General features: G+C 40.6%; 1 protein-coding gene across 1 annotated transcript; it reads right to left on the bottom strand.

Annotated features, from left to right (window-relative positions):
* Positions 1 to 9,493: 9,493 nt before the first annotated feature.
* LOC117709245 (oogenesin-1-like) lies at positions 9,494 to 22,965 on the bottom strand. Its single transcript, XM_076933506.1, has 4 exons — positions 22,907 to 22,965; positions 12,124 to 12,434; positions 11,071 to 11,658; positions 9,494 to 10,254 (listed from the first exon to the last, which is right to left on the bottom strand). Exons 1-4 carry the CDS (start codon positions 22,934 to 22,936, stop codon positions 9,672 to 9,674), a joined length of 1,512 nt encoding a protein of 503 aa, XP_076789621.1. The 5' UTR covers positions 22,937 to 22,965; the 3' UTR covers positions 9,494 to 9,671.
* Positions 22,966 to 23,180: the final 215 nt, after the last annotated feature.

Genomic DNA, 23,180 nt, shown 5'->3' with positions numbered 1-23,180 from the left:
CCAAAGAAGCTAAAAGTTTCTACTTTATTTGAGAGGTTAGAGGCAGGGAGATCTCTGAGTTCGAGGCTAGCCTTTTCTTTCTTTTCTTTCCTTCTTTCTTTCTTTCTTTCTTTCTTCCTTCCTTCCTTCCTTCCTTTCTTTCTTTCTTTCTTTCATTTTATTTACATTTCAGATGCCATCTCCTTTCCCCATTTCCCCTCCCTAGAAAACCCCTATCCCATGCCCCATTTCCCTTTTTGCTTTTATACATTTTTAAAAAAATGTTAATCAAAGGCTTTATAAGTTTGGTAATGCTCAACCAGAAGTGTAGCCCAATACCAAACCTAGGTATATAAACTATCTTTGACTGGTGGAGACACATGAACGTCTGCCTCTATGACTTTCACTCGCTTTCTCTCTCTCATCACCTAGATTCACCCTTCCTGTTAAAATAAAACGTTTCTCTCAAAATGCAATTAGAGCATAATTATTCCTAATTGTACCAGTGAGGTACAAGATAGTCCTAATACCCAGTCCATCATTTTTTTGACTAATCAGAACCTCTGTCATTTCTCCTAACTAAAACACTTAGTTTTGAACCTGGCTTTTTTCTTGGCTTTAGAATGAATGTAAGGTGAAAACCATCCACTCAGATCTTTTCTCTCAAAGTAAATAGCCAGGATTGGCTATGAGACTATAGGTCTTCAACCCCGTCAGAAATCCAGAATGACTGAGTTAACTGAAATTATGGGAAGCACAAAGCATAGATTCTAAAACTTAGCCAATTTATAGAGACTGCTGAACACCTGGACAGTCCCTATACTACAGAATGTTGGAGCATCAAATTTTCAGCCTTCTGGCCCAGAATCATCTGACAGACCTTAGTGATGCAGAATTATTAAGGCCTGATCACTCTGTCTAGGCAGATATAATCAGTCGACTATTCTGCAAGTGTGTCCTTTTCTGGATAGTAATTTGTCTGTAGATGGCAAGAGGCAATTCTTGCCTAGTGGCTGTCACCACACAACTGGAGTAACACCAAGGATGCTCAATTTGTTCTTATAATCCATGACAGGAATCTGTCAGGAGCAGACATGTCTCTAATCAAAATGAACATTAATATAGAACTATTTGTAACATCAATTCTATGGACTTCTGACGTCTTGAAAACCAACTATCAATGTAAGATCACCTGGACTGTTGTCTGTTAACTCCTCTCAGCTATTTCTAAATAAAATATGGAAAACACCCTAACAATAAACTCAAAATCCTGAATTTGCTATAGTCCCTTAACTCATAGGCTAACTGTCCCAAATCAGTTAAAAAAGTTAAAGAAGGACTGGGTCTAAGCCTTGTATTCCTAAATATGTTATACAGGCACAATGACCATGAGAGTATCAATATTCATCTCACTTTTATATCAATAAGAAGTTCATACCAACAAAAACCTTAAATTTGAAATCAAAGTAAATTTTGTACCATTTAAGAAATTATAGCTTCATCTTGATATTATTTATACAGATTTCTACCCATAGGTTATTGCTATGCAATAAGTCCTAGCCAGTCCTCCCTGTTCCAACAAAACCACTACTTTCCCCTAGAAAGACAGACCAATATTAACCACCTTAGTCCCCAAGCCCAGGTAATAGGGACGCTGACTCTTCTTTAACTTCTTCAAGCTGATTAAGGGTGTTGAGATATTAGAAGAGGGGTGGGGGGAAGAGTAAAATGATAAGCCTCTGATGCTGTGTGTTCACAGCATCCAGATGGAATTCCAGGACATCAGAGTTTTGGGCATGTCTGCTCAGTAGGCTTGATGAGTAGATACACCAAGGCTGTGTATTCTGCAATATACAATTCTCAGAACAAGTTTTCGTATCAAAAAAAAATTTTTTTTTTACTGGAGGGCTGACATTTTTAAAAAGGTGTTGGTTCTAATAACTTTTTTTTCCCTTTTTAAAATTGGTTGTAATATTTACATTTCAAATTTCATCCCCTTATCCCATTCCCCCCACCACCCAGGAACCCCTTAACCCATCCCCTTTCCTTGTGCTTGTATGAGGGTATGATTTTCAAGTTTCTATGATGCTGTTTTCATTAACATAAATTGTATCCTAAATTTCTAAATCCTTCCCTTTGTGTTATTAAATCTCCTATTTTTCTTTTCTTTCTTTCTATTTTTCTTCTTTTTTCTCTTTTTTCTGCTTTCCCCCCCTTTTTATCTCTTTTTTTTTTTTTAAATTGGGTATTATATTTACCTTTCAGATTTTATCCATTTACTCCACTTCCCCCCACCACCCAGAAACCTCCTATCCCATCCATGCGTCTCATGCTTCTATGAGGCAGTGCCCACACCTCCCCCCCCCAACTAACCCCTCCCCACCCTCACATTCCCCCCACCTCCACCCCCCAACCAGCCTGCACTCTGTGTTTGTTTTTTATGGGACCAAGAACTCCTCTCCATCCTATGCCCAACAAGGACTTCCTCCACTACATATACTGCTGGAGTCATGGGTCCCTTGCTATGTGCTCCTAGGCTGATGGTTTAGACCCTGGAGGGCTCTGGTCGTTTGGTATTGTTGCTTTCCTCCTGGGGTCACAAACCCTTTCTGCTCTTTCAGTCTTCTGTCTAAGTTCTCCATTGGGAAACCCTTGATCATATCAGTGGTTAGCTGTGAGCATCGACCTCTGAATGTGATAGTCTTTGGCAGACCTCTAAGTAGACAGCTATATCATGTTCTTGACAGCATGCACCTCCAGCCATCCACATCAGTGTCTAGCTTAGGTGACTGTACATGGTATGAATACCCAGGTGGAATGGTCTCCTGATGGCCCCTCCTTCAGTCTCTGTCCCATATTTTGTTTCTATATTTGCTCCCTTGAGTATTTTTGTTACTCATTCTAAGTAGAACTGAGGCATCCCCACTTTGTCTTCCTTCTTCATGAGCTTCCTGTGGTCCGTGGGTTGAGTCTTCGCTAATCCAAGCTTTTGGGCTAACATCTGCTTAACAGTGAGTAAATACCATGTGTGTTCTTTTGTGATTGGGTTAACTCACTCAGGATGATAATTTCTAAAGATGATCCTATAAGAATTCCTAAAATTTTATCAGTGATTATTAAGTTCTTTTATAACAGGACTGCTCTTAGGTCCTTTTCTGATAGTCAAAACTGCAATGAGAACTCTGCCAGTCTCCCATGTACCACCAACTAATTGCTTTTAGATAGTAACCAGACTTTCTGCTAGTCAGAGCACATTCCAAGGGGTTGTAAAACAATTAACCAAGGATCATTAAAAGGGAACTAATGATTTATTATAGGTGCTAGGACAGAAGACAAAATATTGCCTCAGTTTATCTATACAAAACTTCACTAATTACTTATAGTTTCAAACCTTCAGTGAACCTGTGCAGCTGAGACAGGTGATGAATGTTTATTCATTCATGCATTTACATGCATACTCCTAACTGGTATGCATGTAAACATTCTCTCCGGTAAACTTCTATTTCAATTTATGATTTGACTTTTGGTGTGAACTTGTGATGAACTTTGTAAAGTGTGATCATGTGCTCTGAAAGATGTATAAGTACTGAAGACAGAAACAAAGAGAGGGTTCATTCTTCCCTTTCTTTCCTTTTCTCCTGCCTAGAATTTTTCTCTTAGTACTTATCCCTTATTAGAATTTTTTCCTTTTCCCCACTTAGGCCCTTTCCGATTTTCCCCTTGGATAGCTTTCCTAGGAAACTTTTTACACCTAGTAATAAACTGTATAATAACTTCTTTAAGTGTCTTTTTCTTCCTGGACCTCAGACTAGCAGGCATAAGTTAGAGCCCAGCAGTTCCTGCTGAGATAGAACAAAGGCCACATTGCCTAATCCTCCTCTGTTAGGCTACAGGTGTTAATCACCTAAGCCTGCAGTCTTTTACCCTCAGAAGAAGTTTTTAGGACTTTTTAGAAGCTATCATCAGCATTTCAGTACAGGTCAGGGAGCCAGAAAGCCCTGAGACCCTCAGACTTTAAAGCCATCACCAGAGTCCTACTCTGTGCTCCTGCCTGGAGTTTCCCTGGCAAAGCTGAAACTCATTGCCTGGTCCTGGGTTTAGCTTCTTGTTATCAATCCTCATTACATATAAATAAATTACTTTCCTCCACTGGGATACTTCATCAGATCCAGGAGATGGGGCAGAAGAGCTCAAATTGAGTCTCTTAAGACTAACTGGTTGAAGACACTGGTTTTGATTGTAAATGCAGTGTTTTTGTATGTTTTTGTTGTTATTTGAGAGAAGGCCTCACTAAAGTAGCCTTGGCTAGAACTCACTCCTTAGACCAGTCTGGCCCCCAACCCATTGAAATCTCCATGTTTCTTCCTGCAGAGAAAAGGAACTAATGACATGTGCCACTACACCTAGCCTGTAAGACAGTTTCAAATCCATCTGATTAACTTCCATTCTTTTTTCTTTATTGACATAAATTTTTATTTGTATTCAGGTTATACCTAAACCTACATGTGTGTTTAGTAATTGAAAATACGTTCCTTTTCTTGCATGTATGGATAAAGAACTACTAATCTAATTTTTAGGGTATTTCACATTATTTCTCTTAAGAAACTTTGTACCCATCTCCCTAATGAAAGCAACAAAATTAAAAAAATCCAATTTACATTTTTATAGGCTTTACCATAGTGTGATGTGCCTGAAAACTGAGAACAAGGCTTATTAAACCCTCACCCCTCTCCCTCTCTGCTCTACCTTCCAACCAAAACCTGTTGGGAGCCGACTTTTAGCAGAAAGCGGCTAGATTATCTTTGCAGCCATCTGGAACCATATACCCTGATAAGACATTTGGTTTTCAATAGCCTACAAGAGATGAAACACACTCTGATATCCCACATATTTTGTGTTGCTGTTTATTGCCCCCAGCTGCAAGGCACACATGGTAGCCATGCCTGCAAGGCATGCGCTTCAAGTGCTGTCCAAGTGCTATCTACGCCATACATGCTTATAAGGCTTACATCATATCAACACCTGCAAGGCACATCGCAAAAGCGTATAAATACCTCAGAATTCCCTTCAATAAATGAGACTTGAGACTTGATAAAAGAGACTTGAGACTAGACACTTGAGACTTGATCACACCCTGTCTTGTCTCCATTCTTCGAGTCGCTTGCCCCAAGTGCCCCACACTCTCTCTCTCCTGACCAGAACCACTTAGCCCAAAAGCGTTGAGGCAGAGCAGTGTGGCGTCCAAGTCGGGCTCCAGTAAGCGGGATACAGTGGAAGACACCCTGTGCTGGAGAACCAGTCAACTGACAGAGTCTCAATGTTAGAGCTCCAGTAAGCGGGATACAGTGGAAGACACCCTGCGCTGGAGAACCAGTCGACTGATGGAGCTGGCTGAATTCGGAAGTGAAACAAAGGTGATTTCATAGTAACAAAAACGAGGCAAGAAATAAATAAGCAGAAACAGATGAAAAAGGTTTTAAAGATGCAAGGAGTAAATTACAGGCTGCTCTGAGTCAAGAGAGCCAAACAGATAAATAAATAAAGGTTATAGTAACGAAAATGGTGCAAGAAATAAGTGAGTAAAAACAGATGAAAAAGGCTTTAAAGACACGAGGAATAAATAGAAGGCTGCTCTAGACAGAGAGCTAAGCAGAATGATAATGTTAATTGATTTAACTTTCAAAATGGGTGTGATTCTGAGTTATATAGTTATATTTTTCTGGATAAAAACTCAATTTAAAGGTTTTTCTGGTTACTGGCTTAAGGAAAGGCTAATTTGGAAAAAAAAAAGTTTTTCTATGAGTTTTCTGATGAGGTCATTAAGGTAGTAGTTATGTCTTCCAGAATTATATGGATCAGACATGACAGAGGTAGGCCTCCAGAACACTAGATTTCAGAGAATCAAAATAATTATCTTGATACTAAAACTTGTTTTGAGATTTGTATATTTCAGAATACACAGCCTTGGTGAATGAATCTTCTTATCACCTGCATGTTCACTGATGTCCTGGACTTCCAGCTGGATGCAGTTAACACAGACATCAGAGGCTTATCAATTTACTCTTCCCCTCATTCCTCTTCTAAAAGTCAAAAAGTCTAAAAGTTCAGCTTGAAGAAGTTAATGAGGAGTCGGCGCCCCAATTCTTTGGACTTGGGGACTGAGGTGGTTAATATTAGGCTGTCTAAATCTGTATAATTGTTACTAAGCTGATACAAATTCAAAGATTTCATTGGTATAATTTCTTCTATTGAAAATTTGAGGGTCCAAGGCTTAGACCTTTTACTTCTCCAACAGGGGGAGTTGTGTGTTGCCTTAAAGAGTGTTGCTTTTATACCAACTATTTAGGCATTAAGTCTCTTGTCTCTTGGGTTGATGCTGTTCAACAAACTGATGGCTTTTGTATGACAACAGATAGATGCTATTCAAATGAAACCCATACAGGTCCAATATTACAGGCTGGAAGTAGGGGACTCTGAAACCTCTGTCATCAAGACTGATGAGGATTAACCCCTAACTTATGCGCTAAGCTGGATAGTCAATGACCTGTAAGAGAGCATACCGAGACCCTTGCCCCTAAAAGAAGGGAGGCCTCACCATCCTAAGACAGGAGCTCAATCAATGGCTGTTGAGTATCCAAGGACGGGAAAGGGAGGCTGGGGTCCTTTGTTCCAACCTAGGACAGGCACGGTTTCTGTAAGTTTTCCCAGCCTTCCCTTTTGAAAAAAAATTTAAAAAGGGGGACCTGTTGGGAGCCGACTTTTAGCAGAAAGCAGCTAGATTATCTTAGCAGCCATCTAGAACCATATACCCTGATAAGAGATTTGGTTTTCAATAGCCTACAACAGCAGAAGCACACTCTTATATCCCACATAGCTTGTTTTGCTGTTTACTGCACCCAGCTGCAAGGCGCATGTGGTAGTCACGCCTGCAAGGCATTGCAGTTCACGTGCTATCCACATGCTATCTACGCCATACATGCTCATAAGGCGCACGTGCTATCCACGATATACATGCCTGTAAGGCTTACTTCATATCAACACCTTCAAGGCACGTGGTATTCACGCACCTACAAGGCACGTGGCAAAAGCATATAAATACCTCAGAATTCCCTTCAATAAATGAGACTTGAGAAAAGAGTCAATAAAAGAGACTTGGTAAGAGACTTGATCACACCCTGTCTTGTCTCCATTCTTCCAGTCTCCTGTTCCTGCAGCCCCACTCTCTCTCTTGACCAGAGCACTTAACCCCAAAGCATTGAGGCAAAAGCATTGAGGAAGAGTAAGGCCACAACACGCCACCACCCCCCACTGCTCTTAACCACTGAGCAATCTCTCTAGCCCCCTTTTTTTGATACAGAGTTTTGATTTGTAGATTAATTCGAAACTGCAAGTCTCAGCAAACCTCCTGCCTCAGAAAAAGGACTGTAGTCAGCCTGAAAATGGCAAACATGGCTCTGTCAGTTCTTCCCTTGTTCCCCATCCCAGTGCTTTGCTGAAAACCATTAGATTACATTTCTAAAGGTAGCCCCAAGGTCCATTCCTTTTGGACACTTCCTCTTCTTGAGGCTCACTACCAAAGCCCAGCTCTCAAGTCCAGCAGTCAAAAGCTCCCTTTAGCTTACATAATTATGAAGCTCAGTTAAAACTAAATACCTCATTCTCATTGGGGTTTACCCTTTTACCTTTATATCATGCCTTTTGCCTATAGGCTAGGTATTCTGTCTCTTCTCTATCCAGAGGCAGTCCTTTATTTCTGCCCTGCCCTCAAGGACAAATACTACTTTATTCTCTTCCTTGTTCCCTTCCCCTTCTCCCTTGTCTTCTATCTCCTGTCTTTGTCCCATATCCTTTGACCTTTGTTCCTCTGAGGCCAACAGATCTCTTTTGTGCTGAGAACTTGGTCTTAGGTTATCTTGGACTGACTCTGAGGATCCCTACATAAATGTTCATTCCTGACTGCAGGCAGAAATATCTTCCATTCTTCATGGGTGTCCCTCCAGAAAACTCATAATTTTAAATAGCCTTGGTTATTCATGGAACATCATGAAGAGCATTTTGGTACATTTTATTTTTAAAGAACATTGCCTGGCAAAGAGGTGTGCATATTTAATCTCAGCAGTCCAGAGCCTCCAGAGAAGAACAGAAGACCCATAAAAAGCCAGTGAGGCAGAGCCCCAAGGCATTAGGTCCACAGACCATGGCCAGCCTGAATGTCAAAGAGATGAACTGAAGTGAGTAAGGAGATTGTGGTATGTTCCATAGTGAACATCCTCTTCTCCACAGTCTGCTGTGAGTCACCTCACTATCATAAAGAACCTGCACTGCCCATGAAGGTTGTGAGTGCCCTGTGAGGACTTTCCAGATAGATGATAATGTCTCCTATCTACAGATGGACAGATTTAGGGCTCTGGTTGAATGGTGTTAGAACATCTTTCTCTGCCTAAGGAGTAAAGCGATTCTTAGCCAACATATAAACTGTTCTGGAAGTATGAAGAACTAGATAGCTTAAGGTCACATCATGTCCTCCTCATTATGATAGCAGATTTGAGTGTTTATAAGTTGCAAATATTGTTACCCAACAAGGGTTAAATACAAGGACACTGTTGGGAGCCAAATTTTAGCAGAAAGTGGCTAGATCATCTTTGCAGCCATCTGGAACCATATACCCTGATAGAGACTTGTTTTTCAACAGCTTACAACAGCTGAGCACACTCTGACAAACATCTTGTTTATCCCACATAGCTTGTTTTGCTGTTTAGTGACTCCAGCTGCATGGTGCACATGGATGGTAAAATGTCTTCACCTGTGTTCTCCTGCTTGTGCTTATAAATACTCAGGATTTCCATGTAGTATAATATATAGGTGGTGGTCAGTAAGAGGTGTGAATATAGTCTATGGGAGACAGTAAATGAGAGTTGACCACACACCCTATCTTGTCTCCATTCTTCAAGGCTCTTGCCTCTCCATCCCCACTCTCTCTCTTGACCAGAGAACTTAGCCCCAAATCATGGGGCAGTGTGGACAGCAACATAGTAGCCCAAAAGCGTGGGGCAGTGTGGTTCTCAACAGGACACAGTTCCTGAAATGTGCCTGCCTTAGCATTCACTTTGTCTTCATTTTCCTAACTCCAGAAGAAACCTGCCCACTCATCTCATTGTTCTCCATATCTAATTCACCTATTGTGATCTGAATGTACTACATACTAATTGGTTTCCCGAACATTGAACGCTGTGTGAAGCCATGTACTCTGGGTCCCATTTATGAGACCTGTTCCTGGGATGCAATAAACTGTACAAATCTGAGATTGACCTAATTATGGTGATGAGGAATGAAGAAACCAGACACAGGCACAGAAATGCTGAGAATGAGTAGGCTGTGTGCTTGGACAGAGACATATTTGCAACCCAGAAAGTCAACACATTTATTGTATGCAATTGCCAGAAGGAGGCAATCTCCTCATGGAAGGGTGCCTCTATTGTAACACACTCAAACTACAATAATCCCAGAGGAAAAAAAAAGTTTGCTTGATACTTTCTACAGATGCAACATCCATTCATTAGCTCAGAGGAATGTCTTTCCACTGTGTCTCAGACGTTGAGGTGCTTGACATACCCATGTTCCTATCAGCAATGGACATTCACTTAGGATTTCATCCATCCCCAATACTCAGCTTTCATTTCTCTGTCCCACAATCAATCTGGCAGTAGTACTTTCTGGTATAAGCAATGTTGGGTCTCCAGATCATAAACATATGACCCACTACAGTTAAAACATTGGTTTGTAGCAAATATGACTCTTGTGGGCTGTCTTTTGGCCCTGATTATATCCAGAAGCTCAGGACAAAATTTTTCTAATCTGTGTGAAAGTATTACACCACTGTCATCATAGCACTCCAGAGGGGCAGGATATACCTCATAGGTCAGCTGGCTCAGTTGGGCTGTGTGGTGTAGAAGTTGTTTCAGAAAAGGCAGAGAAAGTTCATTATTATAGAAATTGACCTTTGTGAGATGGGAACATTGGCTTAGGGCAGGCAAAATGGCACTGAAATGAGATTCCTCCATCATACAGAATTCCAATTCCAGGGATTCCAATGTATCTTTGACATTCTCAAGGAGAAATCCAAGACCATCAATGACTAAATGATCTAAACATGTAGCAGTCAGGTTCAGATATTTGAGCTCAGAAGTATTCAGGCAGTAGGGCAGGTAATCCAAGTCCGAGTGTAATAAGAAACAACCAGTGATGGAAAGAGTCTTCAAGGGCTTCCTCAGGCACCTGGAGAGAAAACAAGTTATTGCTTTCTGGCAAATAGTGTTGAAGAGCATTGGAGGAATTGACAGCTAAGCAGATTACACTTCTCCTCTACTCATTCCAACTATATATTGAGAGCAACTCCCAGGACATGGTCTTCTGTTGTCTGCTCACACTATTCATAGCATGCTAGTTTGAGGCCTGTGAGTATCAGCATGGGCATGATTCAGAGCATGGCTGGAAACCACAGCAATGGCTGTATCAGGCCAACATGGTGCATGTAGGAAGGACTACCTACCCCAAACAAAACTCAACAACTTCCTAATGCTGTTTTGACAAGTTCTCAGACTACTGCTTATCCAAATACTACGATCATGTCTTCTTTTTGAACCTCAAAGACGCATATTTCTCATCTACCCAACCCATTTCTGGACTCAAAATCATGCATATAGGAGCCATTAGAGGCATGCTTATGCCTGGTCATATATATCTTAGCATAGAGCACATCTGGTCAGATATTCTATGCCTCTAACAGTGCTATGTTTATGGTAGCCAGATTATCAAGGACTCCCTAGATTGCCAATAAATAAATAAATGAAAATAATATCAAATAAGATATGATTTCTTTTCTTCTTTTTTTTTTTTTTTTGGTTTTTCAAGACAGGGTTTCTCTGTATAGCCTTGGCTGTCCTGAAACTCACTCGGTAGAGCAGGCTGGCCTGGAACTAAGAAATCTGCCTGCCTCTGCCTCCCAAGTGCTGGGATTAAAGGCATGCGCCACCACTGCCCAGCTAAGATATGTTTCCTATGGTCTGTTGAACCATCATGATCCTTCCTTACCTGAGGCATTCTTTCAGTTGGATTTCTAGAAAGATGACATCATGTACATAGAGGTTCTGGAGATAGTGAAATGTGGGAAGTGGAGAAATCAACCTGCTGATATTCTCCTCATCAACCTCTTCAGAAAAATCATCCATATAGGAGGCACCTCTGATACTCTTTATCATGAGTGTGAGAAGATTGTTCATGTGCCTCAGGTAGGGAGTAAGAAAATCTATCTCTTCTGGGTTCAAAAAACTCAAGTCAAGATCCTTTATACAGTCTGTATGTACAACTTTGAAGATTTCTCTGCATACAGCTTTGGGTAAGCCATGAATCCTTAATGTCCTACAGCATAGATGAATGGAATCTTTTCTCTGCTGGGCCCACTGCAACAAGTATGTGGCAGATTCATCCATTCCATCCTCGTCGAGTTTGAGGTCTACTGTCACCGTCAATTCTTTATTCTCTCTACAGTCAGGACTGTTCACCACCGGATACTTCTGTGTCATGAACTCTGGTAAGCCTTCATGTTCATAGGATCCCTCATATATCCTCCACAAAGCATGGTGTGTATTCCTTAAATTGAGCACTCTGAGTTTGCACCTACTTTGGGAGAAATGAGTATAACTCTCATAAGACAAGATATGTTTTACAGTCTGATTGTCTTCCACACACTTTAGCTGTTTCTTCAAAAACTTTGCTTTTTTCCTGTGCCTATCATCAAACCCAGAGACTCATGCTCAGTTACTGAATAGCATTCTTTGCAAAAGAGATATCTTTAGCCCTGTCTTACTTCCCTTTATTCTAGGCCCCTTAATCCCATTGTCTTTTCTCTTGTACTTTAGAGGCATGCACGGAAAGGCCCATTCCTCACTGGGTGTACCTACTCTTTTCTTTGTCTACATTAGCCATTATTTGCCCAGATAGCTGAGACTTCTCCTAAGATTCTTTACCCCTCTAAGCTCATGCCATCAGAAGCCTCTGATCCATGGTTGGCCAAATATTCCCTGTGCCTAGTTGCTCCTTCTTAGACCCAGAGATCCTACCTTTACCCAAGCTGGTCTTGCCTACCTGGAATGAATCTTTTGTGCAATCAGTATATCTTGTCCCTCAAGCACAGCCTTCAAAGTTTCCAGGTTGGAGTTTTCTATCAGAGTTCCTTTAGAAAGGTATGGGAAGGGCCATAAAGGTATCAAGGCTCTCAAGATCTTTGTATATCTACCAGTGAAGGCCTCCTCAAATATCACTGGGAACAGATCTCTGGGCAGGTCCTTGAGAGCAGAAATGGCCAAGGCCTCCTCCCTCAGTAGCCTCTGACTTGCCAGCTTCAGGAGGGTGGGTGAAGAGTAGAAGTTCATTGTGTCTTCTTCTAAAGGGTCATCCTAGGGAAGCAGGGAAAAATATACCATGAATGACAAGAAACTTAGGAATCCCTTCTTCCCTCACAGGGAAGTGTGAGGACTAGATCACTACTGATGAGAATAGAGAACTCAGCTTACCAATTTGAGCACCCTCAGTTTTTTTCTGTTCTCTGTTGTTTTTTAAATATTTATTTATTTATTTATTTGAGACAGGGTCTTTATAGAACTACCGGTAATCTTGGCTGTCCTGCAATTTGCTTTATAGACCACACTGGCCTGGACCCACAGAGAACTGCCTGCCTGTGCCTCCCAAGTGTTGAGATTACATGTGTGTTTCATCACTTCTCAGCCTGGGCCACCACAGCAGTTCTAATCCAGAACTGCTTGGTCTGGCCTGTGCTGGCTTTAAAGCCACAATTGTCTCTAGTGGTGTGAATCTTCTCCAAAGTGTCCTTGACCCTAAATACCATATCCAATTGTAACCACAGGTGTGGTAAAAATATCCCACTAGGAAGTTATTACGAGGAACCCTGAAAGCTTAAGAAGTTGTTTGAGGACTATAAAGAAAGCAAAGAAAAAACAGTTTCCAATCTTTCTACATTCTCTATTTATCTAGCTACAGTGTATGGAATAAGTTAATGTATCTTTGAAATTCTCATCACTAGCCTTCTGGCTGGCACTTTCTACTGGACAGACTGCTAAGTTAGTCTACTTCCCTGAAGACAACACAGCCTGAGAAACCCTAGGAGATATGCTGTACTCAGGGCATCTGATAAGGGCACTCCAGAAGTCTCACAGCTGCCCCTGGGATCCCAGCAGACTTGGGACTCCTAACCCCCAGTCCCCAACCCAAAACCGTGGCAGCTGAATTCTACTCTGCTTCTGTCTGGTGCTTTCTGCTGGGATAGATGGCTAGCTAACTTGCTTCCCTGAAGACCTTACAGCCTGAAGGCATCCCAGGAGACCCACTGCACACAGGGCCTCTGAGCAACTGTTAACCAGCTTCTCTCCTCCCCTGAAGACACTACAGCTTGAAGGCATCACAGGAATTTCTCTGTATACAAGGCAGCTGGGCAAGAAACACCACAGTCTGAAGATATCCAGGGGGGCTCTTTGACATGCAAGGCAAACTGACCCAACAGACTGAAAGCTAAGGCAAGAGATCAGCAGCTTCTCTGACCCCCTGCAGACCCCACAGTTAGAAGACCCCACATGAGATCTGCTACAGCCAGGGTCACAGCCCTACCACAAACCTGAAGAGCAAGCCAGGGACAAAAAAAAGCAGGTTCCAGACAGAGCCACCCAGACCAGCAAACACCAGGAATAACCAGATGGCAAGATGCAAGTGCAAGATCACAAGCAACAGAAGCCAATATATGTGGGCATCATCAGAACCCAGTTCTCCCAGCACATAAAGCCCTGAATACATCAACACACCTGAAATTCAGGAAGCTGACCTCAAATCCTATCTCATGAAGATAAGAGAGTCCTTTCAGGAGACATAAAAATCTCACTGAAAGAAATACAGGAAAACACAGGTAAACAGGTGGAAGTCCTTAAAGAGAAAACCAATAAAACCTTTAATGAAATACAAGAAAACACAATCAAACAGGTAAAGGAATTGAATAAAGCAATCTAAGACCTAAAACTGGAAGAGGAAACAATAAAGAAAACACAAATGGAGGCAACTCTGGAAATGGAAAACCTAGGAAAGAGGTCAGGAATTACAGATGTAATCATCACCAACAGAATATAGAGAGTGAAGAGAGACTGTCAGGTGTAAAAGATACCGTTGAAATTGACACAACTGTGGAAGAAAATTCAAAACATAAAAACACCTACCGAAAACATCCAGGAAATTCAGGACACAATGAAAAGACCAAATCTAAGAATAATTGGAATAGAGGAAAACAAAATTCCCAACTCAAAGGACCTGAAAACATTTTCCAGAAAATCAGAGAAGAAAGCTTCCCCAACTTATAGAAATGGCTATAAGTGCAGAAGAAACCTATAGAACATCAAATAAATGGGACCAGAAAGGAAAATCCAATTGTCACATAATGACCAAAACACTAAATGCACAGAACAAAGAAAGAATATTAAAAGCTGCAAGGGAAAAAGGCCAAGTAATGTATAAAGGCAGACCAATCAGAATTACACCATACTTCTCAAAAGGGACACTAAAAGCCAGAAGAGACTGGGCAGAGGTCATGCAGACTTCAAAGAGAACACAAATGCCAGCCTAGGCTACTATACCTAGCCAAACTCTCAGTCAATATAGATGGAGAAACCAAAATATTTTAAGGCAAAACCAAATTTAAACAGTATCTATTTACCAATCTAGAAGAATAGAGGATTCTAGAAGGAAAACTCTAACACAAGCAAAGTACCTACACCAAAGATAAGATAAGATAAGATAAGATAAGATATTAATCATTTCACAACAAAGTCAAAAGGAGAGAACGACATGCACATAATGCCACTTACAAGAACAAGCATAACAGAAACTAACAATCATCTGTCTTTAGTATCTCTCAAAATTAATGGACTCAAGTCACCTATAAAGAGACATAAACTATCAGACTGTGTTGGGAGCCGACTTTAGTAGAAAGCAGCTAGATCAACTTTGCAGCCATCTGGAACCATATACCCTGATGAAAGACTTGGTTGTCAAAAGCCTATAACAGCTGAAGCACACTCTGATAAATATATTGTTTATCCCACATAGCTAGTTTTGCTGTTTAGGGACCTCAGCTGTATGGTGCACGTGGTAAAATGTTTTCACCTGTGTTCTCCTGCTTGTGTATATAAATACCTCAGAATTCCCTTCAATAAGGGAGACATGAGAAAATAGAAGAGAGACTGAATCACACCCTGTCTTGTCTCCATTCTTCACGGCTCTTGCCCCAAGAGCCACACTCTCTCTTGACCAGAGCACTTAGCTCAACCAAATCGTTGAGGCAGAAGCGTTGAGGCAGAGTAAAGGCCTCAACAAGACTGGATACGCAAACACAATACAACATTTTGCTGCATACAAGAAACACAACACACCTCAATAATAAGGACAGAACACTACCTCGGAGTAAAAGAATGGAAAAAAGTCTTCCCAGTAAATGGTCCCAAAAAACCAAGTTGGAGTTGCTATCCTAACATCCAATAATATAGACTTTCAACCAAAAGTGATCAAGCAAGATGAAAAAGGACACTTCATGTTCAACAAAGGAAAAATCCACCAAGAAAAAGTCTCAATTCTGAACATCTATGCCCCAAATGCAAGAGCACCCACATTCACAATCCCACACAATAATAGTGGGGGATCTTCAGCATCCCACTCTCACTAATGGACAAGACATTGAAACAGAAACTAAACAGAGACACAGTGAAACTTATAGAGAACCAAATGGATTTAACAGATATCTGTAAAACATTTCACCTTAAAACAAAAGAACATACCTTCTTCTCAGTACCTCATGGTACCTTCTCCAAAAGTGACCATATAATTGGTCACAAAACAAGCTTCAAGAGATACAAGAAGATTAAAATGCATCCATGCATCCTATCAGATCACCATGGCCTAAGACTGGTTCAACAACAACAAAAACATCATCAGAAAGCCTACATATCCATGGAAACTGAATAGTTCTCTACTCAGTGATAACTTGGTCAGGGAAGAAATGAAGAAATTAAAGACTTCCTGGAATTCAATGAAAATGAGGACACAGCATACCCAACCTTATGGGACACAATGAAAGCAGTAATAAGAGGAAAATTCATAGCTCTAAGTAACCAGTTAAAGAAATTGGAGAGATCCCATACTAGCAATTTAACAGCACACCTGAGAGCTCTAAAACAAAAAAAGGAAACTCATCCAAGAGCTGTAGATAGCAGGAAATAAGAAAACTCAGGGAGGAAATCAACCAAATAGAAACAAAGAAAAGTATACAAAAAAAAAAAAAATCAACAAAACCAAAAGCTGGTACTTTGAAAGAATCAACAAGATAGGTAAACCCCTAGCCAGACTAACTAAAGGGCCAAGAAGCAGTATCCAAATGAACAAAATCAGAAATGAAAAGGGTGACATAACAACAGAAATGAAGGAAATTAAAAAAAAAATCATCAGATCCTACTACAAAAGACAATACTCACCAAAACTGGAAAATCTAGATGAAATGGATGGGTTTCTAGACAGATACCACATACCAAAGTTAAATCAAGAGCAGGTAAACTATCTAAACAGGCTCCTATCTCCTAAGGAAGTAGAAGAGTTTATTAAAAAAAAAACCCCAACTATAAAAAGCCCAGGGCCAGATGGCTTTAGAGGAGAATAATACCAGACCATCAAAGAAGACCTAATACCAATATTCCTCAAACTATTCCATAACATATAAACAGAAGGAACACTATCTATTTGATTCTATGAAGCCATAACTAGTCTGATACATAAACCACACAAGGACTCAATGAAAAAAAAAAAAGAGAGCTTCTTACCAATATCAGTTATTGACAAGTGCAAAAATGCTCAATAAAATTCTTGCAAACTGAACCCAAGAACACATCAAAACAATCATTCATCATGATTAATTAGGCTGCATCCCAGGGATGTAAGGTTGGTTTAATATACCAAAATCCATTAGCATAATCCACTATATAAACAAACTCAAAGAAAAAAAATCACATGATCATCTCCTTAGATGCTGGAAAAAGCATTTGACAAAATACAACACCTCTTCATGATAAAAGTAATGGAGAGATAAGGAATTCAAGGCCCATACCCAAACATAATAAAAGCAATTTACTGCAAACCAACAGCCATTATCAAAGTAAATACAGACATACTTGAAGCTATCCCACTAAAATTAGGGACAAGAGAAAGATGCCCACTCTCCCCATAGGTATTCAATATAGTTCTTGAAGTTTTAGCTAGAACAATAAGACAACAAAAAGAGGTCAAGGTGATACAAATTGGCAAAGAAGTAAAGGTATCACATTTGCAGATGATATGATAGTATACATAACCAATCCCAAATATTCTACCAGAGAACTTCTACAGATAATAAACAACTTCAGCCAATTGGTTGGATATAAAATTAACTCAAATAAATCAGTAGCCTTCCTTTATACAAATGATAAACAGACAGAGAATGAAATTAGGGAAACAACTCCTTTCACAATAGCCACAAACAATATAAAATATCTTGGGGTAACTCTAACCAAACAAGTGAAAGACCTGTATGACAATAACTTCAAGTCTCTCAAGAAAGAAATCAAAGATCTCAGAAAATGGAGAGATCTCCCATGCTGATGGATTGACACAATTAACGTAGTAAAAATGGCCATCCAACAAAGGCAATCTACAGATTCAATGCAATCCCCACCAAAGTCTCAACAGAATACTTCAAAGATATGGAAAAAGCAATTCTCAAACCCATCCAGAAAGGCAAACAAACAAACAAACAAACAAAAAAAACAAAAAACAAAAAACAAAAAAACCCAGAATAGCAAAAACAATTCTTAACAATAAAAGAACTAATGAGGAAATCACCATCCCTGACCTCAAGCTATACTACAGAGCAATAGTGATAAAAACTGCATGGTATTGGTACAGAGACAGACAGGTTGATCAATGGAATAGAATTCAAGACCCAGAAATATAAAGCTACACACGTACACACACTTGACCTTTGACAAAGAAGCCAAAAATATACAATGAAAATAAAAGCATCTTCAATAAATAGTGCTGGTCTAACTTGCTGTCAGTATGTAGAAAACTGCAAATCAACCCATATTCGTCACTTTGCACAACACTCAAGTTCAAGTGGATCAAGGACCTCAACATAAAACCAGATATACTCAATTTAATTGAAGAAAAAGTGGGAAAGAGCCTTGAACTCATTGGCACAGGGGGAAATTTCTTAAACAGAACTCCAATGGCTCAGGCTCTAAAATCAAGAATTGATAAATGGGACCTCATGTAACTGGAAAGCTTCTGCAAGGCAAAGAACATAGTCAATAAGACAGATAGACAATGTACAGATTGAGAAAATCTTCACTAACCACACATGTGACAGAGAGCTAATATCCAAACTATATAAAGAACTCCAGAAGCTAACCACCAAAAAGCCTAACAACCCAATCAAAAATTTGGTATAGAACTTACCAGAGAATTCACCACAGAGGAATCTGGAATGGCTGAGAAACACTTAAGGAAATGTTCAAAGTCCTTAGTCATCAGGGAAATGCAAATCAAAATGACCCTGAGATTCCACCTCAAACCAGTCAGAATGGGTAAGATCAAAACCTCAAGTGATCTCACCTGATGGTGAGGATGTGGAGAAAGAGGAACACTCCTTCACTGTTGGTGGGATTGCAAACTGGTAAAACCACTCTGGAAATAAATCTGGAGTTTTCTGAGAAAATTGGAAATAGATTTACCTGAAGATCCAACTACTCCACTCTTGGGCATATACCCAAAACACGCACAACCATGCCACAGGGGCATGTGTTTCATTATGTTCATAGCGGTCTTATTTCTGATAGTCAGAAGCTGTAAATAACCCAAATGTCCTGAAACAGAAGAATTGATACAGAAAATGTGGTTCATTTACACAATGGAATACTACTCAGCTATTAAGAACAATATCACCCTGAGTTTTGCAGGCAAATGGATGGAACTAGAAAATATCATCCTGACTGAGGTAACTCAGACCCAAAAGAACATGCGTACCATGTACTCACTAATAAGTGGATATTAGCCAAAAAAAAAAAAAAAATGTACAGAATACCCAAGATACAGTCCACAGAACTCAAAAAGCTCAGCAAGCTGAAGGGCCCAAGTAGGACCCCTCAGTTCCACTTCAGAATTAGAAGAAAACAACCACAAGGGGCGATGGAGGGAGCAATATGTGAGGGAAAGGGGATGGGGAACGTGGGGAAGAGGGGACCATGACCAGATATTGGGTGGGGGAAAAGTACTGGATTCCTGAGGGCCAACAAAAAATGGAAACAGCCATCTTTGGGAGGTAGGAGGTGGGGGGTGGCGCCTCTAGAATGTACCAGTGACTTGGGAGGTGAGAGACTCTCAAGACTCAAAGGGAGGGACCTTAGATGAAATGTCCTACAGTGGGGAGAGGAAAATTATAGAGCCCACCTCCAGTAGAAAGACAGGGCATCAAGTGAGGGATGGGGTTGCCATCCCATAGCCAAAATCTCTGACCCATAATTCTTCCTGTCTGAAAGAACTGCAGGGACAAAAATGGAGAACAGCCTGAAGAAAACAGTGGCAGGCCCAAAGTTAGATCCAGCTCAAGGAGAGGTTCAAAGACCTGACACTATTACTGAGACTATGGAACACTCACAAAAAAGATGCTTATTGTGATTGCCCTCAGAACCACCCAACAATCATCTGAAAGAGTCAGATGCAGATATTTACACCCAACCAATAAACAGAAGTTGCTGGCCCCTGTCCTTGAATTAGGGAAAAGCTGGAAGAAGCAGAGGAGGAGGGTAACCCTGTAGGAGGATCAGCAGTCTCAATTAACCTGGACCCCCAAGATCTCTCAGACACTGGACCACCAACCAGGCAGCATACACCAGCTGATATGAGGCTTCCAACAAATATACAGCAGAGGACTACTAGGTCTCTGGGTTCAGTCAGAGAAGATGCACCTAACCCTCAACAGACTGGAGGCCCCAGGGAGTGGGGAGGTCTCCTGGGGTGGTGGGTAGAGATGGGGGTTGGGAGAGGTGGTATGGGATGTGAAACAGTCAGAGGGTGGACTGGGAGGGCGATAAAATCTGGAGTGTAAAAAATAGATTAAAGAAAATAACAAAAACAAAGAAAACATAATTTTATAAGCTTACTCAAAAATAAAAATAAATAACAAAAAACATAAATTTCCATCATTAGTTATTGACACTAATCTTTGATTATCACCCATACTGGTCTTCTGGAGAAAGTATTGCAAACACTCCAAGCTTGAGCTCTGCAAGCTACAGAGCTAAATGATGTAGGAAAGAAACACTAAAGTCAGTAAACCTTCAGTAGCCATTGTCATGGGCCTTGACTGTTTATAAAGCATCCAGAAAGAAGAGACTATGAGGTGGAGATTATAATCCACATGCTGAAGGCAGGAGGCTCACTAGCTCAATGCCATAATTGGTTACTTTTACAGCACCAGAGACCTGCAGAAACTAACAGAAGATCTCCCCTCCCCCAAAGCAGAAATTTTAATTTCAAGTGATGATCAGATTTCTCTTAATAACAAGAGGCAGGCTTCTTCCTGCAATTTTGAGCACACTTTGGAATTCTTGAAAAGAAGAACCCATGTATCAATCAGCAGATGGAAATGCCCTGTTTGATTTTGTTTGTTTGATTTGTTTTGCTTCATTGAGACATGGACTTATCCATGGCTGTTTTGAAACTTCGTTTATAAATCGTGCTGGCATCAATCTCAGAGACCATCCAGTCTCTGTCTCCCTGTGGCAGTAAAGGGTGGGTATGGGAGGAGAGGAGGGAGTCTGTGATCAGGATATAAAGTATATTAAATACACACAAAGAGACACATACAAATATATACATATATCTGTACACATACATATACACCACACACACATAAATGTACATATATATAAACACGGGAATACATACATACACACACACACACACACACACACACATTCACACACACACATACATATGCAGGTCTCTTCCTACAAGTTTAAGGGCATCCTGAGTTCCATAAAAAAAAGAGACTATGTATTAGTAAGGAGATACAAATATCACTAGTTTTTGATATTTTATGTTTGTTTGCTTGTTTTGCTTTATTTATTTATTTATTTAATATATGTGAGTACACTGTCTCCATCTTCAGACACACCCAAAGAAGGAATCATATCTCATTACAGATGGTTGTGAGCTACCATGTAGTTGCTGGAAATTGAACACATTACCTCTGGAAGAGCACTCAGTGTTCATAATAACTGAGCCATCTCCCAGTCTCTCCCTCCCCCCTCCCCCCGTTTTGCCTTTTTAAAGATACATATAATCCCTTGGTACTTTAACAGTCACTATATAGATCAGTTTAGCTTCAAACTCAGAGATCGGCCTGCCTCTGCCTTGCTGTTGCTGAGATTTAAGGCACACCTAAGAATGCCAAGCTTAGCATGACATAAAAATCAGTAGTCAAGGCACTTGAGAAACTCACATCTGACAGTCCAGCCTAGAGGGCCTCTAATTCAAGGTTATCCTAACATTTTCAGTGAGACTGTCTCCAAAAACAAAAACAAAACTACAGAAAGCACAATGACCTAATTGATAGTTAGATATAACTGAGAACACACTTGGATATTCTGGTGAAGTCGACCTCAGGTGAGTAGGAGAATCTCCTTGAGTTCCAAGCCAGTCTTATTTTTTATGTTTGAATTTTATCATTTACAGTCCATTCACTGCCCACCCCCTCTGCGGGTCACCCTCCAACAGTTCCTCATCACATTCCCACTTTCCCTTGCCTGGGACAGGGGGCTTCCCCTCCCCCACACCCACCAGGCATCTCCCTTCCCTGTGGCCTCAATTCTCTCCAGGATTAGATGCATTTTCTCCCACTGAGGCCAGACCAGGCAGTCCTCTGCTATGTGTATGCTGCCAGGTTGAGTGGCTCAGTCTCTGGGAGCTCTAAGGGGTCAGGTTAGTTGAGACTGCTGGTCTACCTATGAGCTTGCCCTCCCCTTCAGCTTCTTCAATTCTTTCCCCAATTCAACCATAGAAAAATCTCCAATGCCTTAGAAGCACTTAAAGATATGTTCACAGTCCTTAGTCATCAGGGAAATGCAAATCAAAATGACCTTGTGATTCTACCTTACCCAACAAGAATGGCTAAGATCAAAAACTGAAGTGACAGCACATGCTGGCTAGGATGTGGAGAAAGAGGAACACTCCTCCATTGCTGGTGGGATGCAAACTGGTGCAACCCCTCTGGAAATTAATGTGGAGATCCCTCAGAAAATTGGAAATATTTCTATCTGAAGACCCAGATATCCCACTCCTCTGCATATACCCAAAAAATTCCCTGCCATCCCACAAGGACTTGAATTCTACTATGTTATTAGCAGCCTTATTTATAATAGCCAGAAGCAGGAAAGAACCCAGATATTCTTCAACCAAAGAATGGATACAGAAAATGTGGTTCATTTATACAATGGGATACTATTTAGCTACTAAAAATGAGGATATCATAAGTTATACAGGCATATGCATGGAACCAGAAAATATCATCCTGAGTGGGGAAACTGAGACACAAAAAGACATGCATGTGTATGTACTCACTGATAAGTGGATATTAGCCAAAAAATATATCCAGGCAATCTTATGTAGAGAGAACTCATCTCAAAAAGAAAGACCCAGCAAGTAAAAAATTATATAAACCAAATTTCAAGTGAGGACAAGGCTAGACTAGGTTTTGTGGGATGAGGTATTCTTATGGAGCCGAGGGACTTACTTCATCTGGACACTGGGGACAGACCACCATATTGAGGCAGGGGAAGGCTGTGACTCCAGGCTCCAAGAGACAGAGAATTTCTCTGCCTGCTATGCCTCTTTATATAGCTTTCAGCTGAACCCTCCCTTTGTAGCCACACCCTCCCCGCCAATATTTGTTTCTGATTCAATAACTGAATGGTGTTCATTCAATTCATAATTATGAATGGTTTCTGATTCAATAATTCAGATTTGGATGGTGTAGATAACTTGGATCAGATCTGTACACAGGAAGA

Source organism: Arvicanthis niloticus, chromosome 5 (assembly GCF_011762505.2).
Source record: "Arvicanthis niloticus isolate mArvNil1 chromosome 5, mArvNil1.pat.X, whole genome shotgun sequence".
NCBI classification, from domain to species: Eukaryota; Metazoa; Chordata; class Mammalia; order Rodentia; family Muridae; genus Arvicanthis; species Arvicanthis niloticus.
This window is presented reverse-complemented; position numbering and strand designations above follow the sequence as displayed.